A 7279-nucleotide genomic window follows, 5' to 3' on the forward strand; every position below is an offset into this window, starting at 1 on the left:
CCCATAGGCTGGCTAAGCCGATTGCGCTTATCAGCCCCTTGTGCACACCCATTTAGAAGTTATGGCAGTTTTCCCTGCACTTGCTGGTATAAATGGTCCTGTTTGAAACCCAGAAGCTCACAGTCTGACTGGAATCTCCAAGGCGAACGGATCTGAAAGTACTCACACAAAAAGTTCTTAGCCCTACAATGTTTGCTGTCGGTTTTTGCTGGCTTCTAGCCATTTGCGGATGCACTTTCGCCTATATAGGTGAGTTTGCAGGCCCTTAGTTCTAGCCCAATATAATCGATGAAATAAATGTGCAGAGATACCGGAGGCCTATCTAACTGCTATCAGGCAGGATCTGGCGGATGAGAAGGCAGCAGGCGAGTACAACTACGATGAGCAGGGCGATGACTGGACGGGAACGTGCCAAAGTGGGGAGAACCAGTCACCCATAGATTTGATTTTTGAAGATGTAAGTTTCCAGCGGGTGATCTATTTTAAAGAGTTGCTAACTTTCTATCCAAATAGTCCAAAATTGTGGCCATTCCCCGCCTGCGTTTCAACAACTATGATCAGCCATTGCAAACCCCCTTGGTGATTACCAATAATGGACACACAGGTGGGAGGAAGCTATCAAATAACACACATGCTTGTAAACTAATTTAACATTTGGATAGCCAACATGGTGATACCGCAAACTCGAGGTGGCCAGCGGCCCTCCATTAACGGCAGTCTCCTGCCCGGGAACTTCGAGGCCCAGAGCGTCCACTTCCATTGGGGATCGCGGGAGGCCAAGGGATCGGAGCACGCCATCGAATTCCAGCGCTACGACGTGGAGATGCACATCGTTCATAAGAACACCATATATGAGACGATGGGCGAGGCAACCATGCATCCCGATGGCCTGGCCGTTCTGGGGGTTATGTTCAGGGCGGTGGATCGGCAGACCTCCCAGCACTACGGACTCAACAAGATCTTCAACCAGCTGCCGAGAATCGTGCAGTACAACTCCAATGCCACGATAACCGGCCGACTGACCGTGGGCCAGTTGCTGGGTAATATTGTGACTGGAGAGTTCTTCACGTACAATGGTGAGTTGGGGTAACCACATAAAGATCCTTGGTACTCATTGAAGGTTCTCATTAGGATCTCTGACCACACCGGATTGTGCCGAAGCGGTCACCTGGACCGTTTTTCCCGACGTTCTGGACTATCCGCGTCGCCAGATCACAAAACTCTGGAACCTCAGGGACTCACGACAGAGGCCCCTCATCAATAATTATCGCAGCATTCAGGACACCAATAGCAGAGATGTCTATTACCGAACCATTCAATAAAATTATTCACGTAATTAAGCAACTCGTATCTTGACTTATTAAATTTCATATTTATCACCCATTCATTTTTGAAATTACGACATTTAATTAGCAAATTTATATCTTACTAAGGAATCAGTTTACTTAAAAACAAGTTTTAGCAATTTCACTTGAGTTCCGGTGCTTGGAACTGGTGTTCGTTTTGAAAATAACTCATTTGTTGCTAAAAGCTTGTTATCGAAGGTCAGGATTCACATAACTTTTCATTTCCTATTAACAAAAAAAGTTTTGTGAGTAATGAAAGGCGCCAAATAGGTTTCATAGCATTCAGCACATAACAGAGTATCTTCCGCCTAAAATTATGCTATACATTGATTTGTTTGGTTGTGTTTTGGTCAAAATGCTTAACTCGCAGCTAAAATAGGGATCGTTTTGGAGAGTATGGTTACTAGCTTTTATGACACTCCAGTTCTTAAGTGATCTTAATTTGTCAAAAATATTTACTCCATTTGCACGGAGAATCGTAAGGGTGCCTTTTAAAACTCACCTATTTAATTATTCAATCAGTAAGACACACACGATTTTTATAATTGTACGCAAATATCCAGACAGGAAATCTAAGGCAAATATTGAGAATCAATTTAGCAGGGGTCCTTTTCGGAGGAAGTCCCTGCTCGGAGCGAAACATCCGTTGCGGAAGTGGGTGGCGGAGGAAGAATTCGCTTGGCTTGAGCTTTTGTCTGGATATGACAGATTTACTGCGCCATATATACGTATTTTTTTGTGGAAGAGATATGGCAACTATTGGCACCGGAATCGGCGGGGAGGGGACGCGGGGAGGTTGAGGCCGAGATAAAGGACAAGTCAGCATCGATGTTACTCATACGCAGTGTGCACCAGACACGCATACCCACATACGCACCCTAGACAATTTGCATTTGCAATTTTCACTGCACCCTCTTTCTCGCTTTTGACTGTCGTTTTTCGCGACTCGCTGCGCATTGCATTTTTCACATTTTTCATTTCCGTTTCCGTTTGCCGGCTCAAAAAGAGAGAAGAATAACCCCCCAACCGCGTTCCCAGATTTTCTGCGCTTTGTGCGTTTATCTTGGCCGACTGCCTCCTCCGTTCACCCCCTCCCCCGTCTCGACTGCTTATTTGCAGATTAATTTGGTCCCACACTCACCTGGGGAGCAATTTGTCGCACAATCCTTTGTCGCTCCACCGAAAGCCCCCCTTTTCCAGGCGAAAATGTGCCATTTCCGTCCGTGTCAATATGTTCCAACAATCGCATTTCCATGCAGGCTGTATCCACGGATTGCCAGGTCCTCTTCGCCATTTCAGCTAATATAGGCAGAATTTCTCCGTGCAAGCCACAAGTTTATCTCTCTTTAAAGCAGCGGTTTAGATCAAGTATTTCAGAGGACTAGAGGTCAGCTTCATCTCTAATTAAATATTTCCAGTAATTTGTCTCTACTTAATCTTGAGTATTTCGTAGGAATCTGTATTTCTATGCCCACCACCGGAAATTGTCCTTCGTTTGCCTAAGCAGCTCATAATCCGAAGGAGGAGGGGAACATGCTTTTTTTTGGGGGGCAAGAAACAAGGACGCAACTTGCTACTGCTGTTGCTGATGATGATGATGTTTCCGCTGGCTGACATTTAACGCACATTTAACTAATTTCGTTTTAAATTGTTGACAATTAAGGGAAATTGCCAAGACGAATCGAGAGCAGGCCCTCCTGGTTCTGCCCCCAGCGAACACCACGTGCCATGTCGCAGTTAATTTGTTGGCAATAAGTTGGAGCACCAGGCCTAATTACAACAACACGCACGACATGACTGCGAAATTTTCATTAAAATCGGCCCGTACTCGCAAGCACAATGCCAGTTGCAATGGAGTCCTTGGATCAGAAGCCCTTTCGCTTGGCGGTGGGCCGAGCTGCCTGGTGGATACCCAATCCCGGAAGGGTAGCACGATACCCACCCATCCGCACTCTGGCACCCAACCACTTACCTGGAACTTCCGCGGAGGATACGCGAAAATTGTCATTTGCCGCAGCTTTAAAGGATTTGCTGCAGAACCTGTCGTTCCATTGTTACAGCAAATTAGTGGAGTCGGGTCGGCGGATCCAGGAGCGGTAGGTGGTCAGCCACATCCGGATGGTCGATGGCCTTTTTCAATTAGCATTAGCCATTACCCGAATCCGCTGGCCACACAGACAGAAAAGTTTTGATTTCATTCGGGCTTTAAGCACATTCCCCATAATATGAACAAAAAATATTTCTATCTTCTTAAATATTTGAAATATTTCAGCTTCATATAAGTTAAATTATTCACCACATCTTTTTTCTGTGCACCCGCAGTTTCTTTTGGTTCGTTTTCCACATAACCGCTCTGACCGTGCTAATTGCATTCCTCTGGGGCACCTACACCAAGGAGCAGGAGGCCTTGGTGACAACCATGTACCATCCGATGTATCCGATTTGGAAGGTGGAGTTCCCAGCCATATCGGTGTGCAGCTTGAACCGCATCTCCCAACGTGCGGCCTGGCAATATGCCCACAATCTGTGGGTCTAACCCAGAATCCATATGACCAAAGATGACCTTAAATGACTCTATATTCTTCGCAGAAGTGGCAAAGATCCCAAGCAGCGCAATGCCAGCCATTTCTACGACCAACTGAAGGCCTTTATGTACATGTACTACGATCCCTCGGATCTGATGGACATAGACAATGCTCTTCGCTTTCAGAGTTTCCTGGACAAATTTGATACGGCTAAAGAAGAGCTCTTCTTTAACACAAGGAATCGCATGAGTGCCCTCACCCCGAACTGCAGTGATATGTTTGTGAGCTGCAGAATCGCCGGTCGTCTGTTCGACTGCATGGATAAGTTTGAGACGACCCTGACCAGTCATGGCTTCTGCTGCACATTCAACTACGATGGAAGGTGAGCGCAGGAGTAACTAATTCGGCTCGAGGGACCACCGTCTAATAATTTGCACAAACACTTCGCTTAACAGATATGTAAATAAAAGGGACTTTAGGCAGCGCTACTTCGGACCCGACATGGGATTGGTTTTGACTCTGAAAACAGACCCCAGTGACAACTTTTACAAGATTAATGGCCACAATGGGTTTATGGTGGGTTGTATATTGGGTTATGTCCCCTTCTCTCTACTTACAGTTCTTAGATCTCCATTTACGAGCCCCACAGCTATCCGGACCCCTACTCCGGCGGAGTGGCCGAACGGGTGGCCGAGACCGGCTTTAACACCTTGTTGCCGGTGAGGGCTAAGATTTTCGAGACTCTGCCCGAGGCGCGCAGTATGAGCTCGTCGGTGGTAAGCGCACAGTATAATTAATGCATTTGCTGTTCTTTGGGACAACCTTTTGCTTAAATCCAGCGCAAGTGTCTGTTTGAGAACGAGATGCCGTGGATCTTCGCCCGTCATTATACCTTCAGCAAGTGCATCTCGGCCTGCAGGGCGCAGAGTGTGGTCAGCCTGTGCGAGTGCGTTCCGTTCCACCTGCCGCACAGATACATCGATGGGAGCGAGAAGAGGATCTACTGCACTCTGCAGCACCTGGCTTGTCTCAAGCGCTACGAGTGTGGGTTTTAAGTGGAGTTAATCGCGAATTCATTGAATAAATGTCTCCCTCCTCCCGCCTTCTCCCGCATCCACCGTCCAGTCAAGTGGTTGAACGTCATCACCAGTCGCGAGAACGTGACGGGTCTGGAGCACGAGCTGCAGGACGCCCTCTACTGCCCGCTCTGCCTGGCCTCCTGCACGGAGACGCGCTATAGTGTCCGGGGAGCCATGACACTGGGCCTGCCCACTCCCAGCCAGATCAAGGGTCCTGCGTAAGTCCACTGGCCAAAGCGGATTCGCTGCGGTGCAAATTGCGACTCCGTTGTGCCTCCGACTCATTTGCCATGCCAGGCTTTCTTTTCAATTTCCATATGGAGCCAGTTGGTGGCCCATACTCCTCTCCAATTGAGAGCTGCAGTGATGCCACTTTAAAGTTGAACTTAAAGCATATCCTATTTGTTTGGACTAGTGTGTATCCACCATGATTCCAATACCATTATTTTGAAAATTTTAAATATTACTTATAGTCTTTAATATTCTGCCAGCACTGACAGGCTTGCCTGACTCCTTGCCGTCGTAAAAGATTTCCATATTGCAGGCGAAGCAATCCCGGACCGCGTGCCAATAACAGTTACGGCCCAGCATCGAGTTCCGGATCCGGAAAGGGCCCAGTCCACAGCTCATCCGCCCCCGCCGAGCTGGCCGTGGTGCGTATTTATTTTGCCGAAACGCACATTCAATACTTTCGCCAGATTATTAAGTGCGCCTGGTACGAGACCTTCAGTGAGTATGCTCGTTTTGGCATCTCCGCATCTCACCCACCATTTATGTGTGTTCCCGTGCCAGGTACAATTGGCAACATCTGCGGCATTATAGCCGGTTTCTCGCTGATTGGCATCTGCGAGCTGTTGTTTTTTCTAGCCAAACAATTATGGCAGGCATGCCGCGCGGAGCTGCGGGCCGAGCTCGCCCACATCCACGTCCAAATCCGGAATGCGCAGGTAGCGGAACCAGAACCGGAAGCGGAGCGGCCGATGAAGTTGTTTATACTGCCGTAATTGAGCGCGATGCATCGTTAACTTTAAAGCCCACTGATTTTTATGCACATCCTTCGGACCTCATGTGTACCTTCCAAGCAACTCGAGTGCACTTACTTTGCATTGCCATTGTCGCATAAAAACAAACAGAACTCACGTACGATTGCCAATTGGCGAGGTTGCCAAAAAGGCCCAGACGGTGACATTAGCGCCGGTTGCCGGCCAGTTGCCACATTTCCCGGCTGGCCAGTTGCCCGAATGGGACAGGGGTCACTCGACCAGTTATGGGCCGCAGATTCCGGAGTTCAGAAGAAGAATATACTACACCAAAAACATTTGTTTTCACATCGAAGGGTGTCTAAAAGTATTTAACATTCTTATTGAAAGATCCTTGGATTCCTTTAGAGGAGCAAAGTTACTGCATACTTTTTGACACCAATTTCATTCAGTCAAGTGATGTAATCCAGAAACTTTGCAATATAATTTCTTTCTGTGCAGCACTTACCATCAACATTATCTTTTATTTTGTCGTATGCAGAGTTGGCAGAAAAAAGGGAACACCCAGAAACAAACAAACTTCGGTCGCAGCTGGTCGAAATCAATGGTGCACAATTGGGTATAAAGTCTGCGGAGGCCACTCCATCGTTTGCGACAATTACAATTTCAATTATTCTCCTCGAATTACTTTTATCTGGCGGAGTAATTTATTGCCAGCTCAAGGAGAAATAAGCAAATTTCTGTTTACTTATGCAGCAGGGCATAAGGTTTCATTGGAAACCCTCTGTCATGGATAGACAAGTGATTTGGCTTCATTAAAGCCTCACCTCAATGGAATCTTCCGTGGGCTATATCATCTGTCGATTCTTTTGCACAAAGCGCCCCAAATGGCAGACAGACATTCGAGCCGAATGTATGCAAATTTGCCAGAGAAATGGAAATGATTTTCCATAGAATCTGTTCGCCAGTTGTTGACTTTGCCAAGCATAAAACTGCCTAAAAATCGCAAAAAATTTAAATGAAACGCACTCCATGGAGGGAAAACAACCGAACGATATCCGGAAAGCATTGTTAAACAAAGGAGTCGGTGGTGGGGGGGTGCGGGGAGGTGGGTGTCCATAAAAAAGCAGCAAGGATATCGGCAGGACTGCCGCTTTTCATCTCCGGCTTCGTTGCGAGCCGTAGTATTATCGCACAATACAATATGTATATTGGATTATTTCGTTTGTGCGAGCTGGCCAGGGATGCCAGAAAGCAGAGACCAGACTCCTGGAACTCCTCCAGGTGGGCGGCACTAATCCTGCCCGTATAGAATTTCAGCAATAACAGAAATATGCGAACGAAATCAA

The 7279-nt window shown here is 47.1% G+C and overlaps 2 protein-coding genes across 2 annotated transcripts; both read left to right on the top strand.

Annotated features, from left to right (window-relative positions):
- The first annotated feature begins 129 nt into the window (after positions 1-129).
- LOC6730327 (carbonic anhydrase 2) lies at positions 130-1342 on the top strand. The gene is made up of 5 exons (XM_016177892.3): positions 130-249; positions 306-457; positions 514-604; positions 663-1076; positions 1132-1342. Exons 1-5 carry the CDS (start codon positions 189-191, stop codon positions 1320-1322), a joined length of 909 nt encoding a protein of 302 aa, XP_016037090.1. The 5' UTR covers positions 130-188; the 3' UTR covers positions 1323-1342.
- Positions 1343-2493: 1151 nt separating this feature from the next.
- Positions 2494-6286, top strand: LOC6730328 (sodium channel protein Nach). The gene is made up of 8 exons (XM_039295425.2): positions 2494-3442; positions 3669-3872; positions 3936-4253; positions 4327-4440; positions 4521-4647; positions 4711-4915; positions 4997-5168; positions 5495-6286. The coding sequence occupies exons 1-8, from the start codon at positions 3186-3188 to the stop codon at positions 5952-5954; spliced, it is 1857 nt and encodes a 618-aa protein (XP_039151359.1). The 5' UTR covers positions 2494-3185; the 3' UTR covers positions 5955-6286.
- The last annotated feature ends 993 nt before the right edge of the window (positions 6287-7279 follow it).

This window comes from Drosophila simulans, chromosome 3R, assembly GCF_016746395.2.
Source record: "Drosophila simulans strain w501 chromosome 3R, Prin_Dsim_3.1, whole genome shotgun sequence".
NCBI classification, from domain to species: domain Eukaryota; kingdom Metazoa; phylum Arthropoda; class Insecta; order Diptera; family Drosophilidae; genus Drosophila; species Drosophila simulans.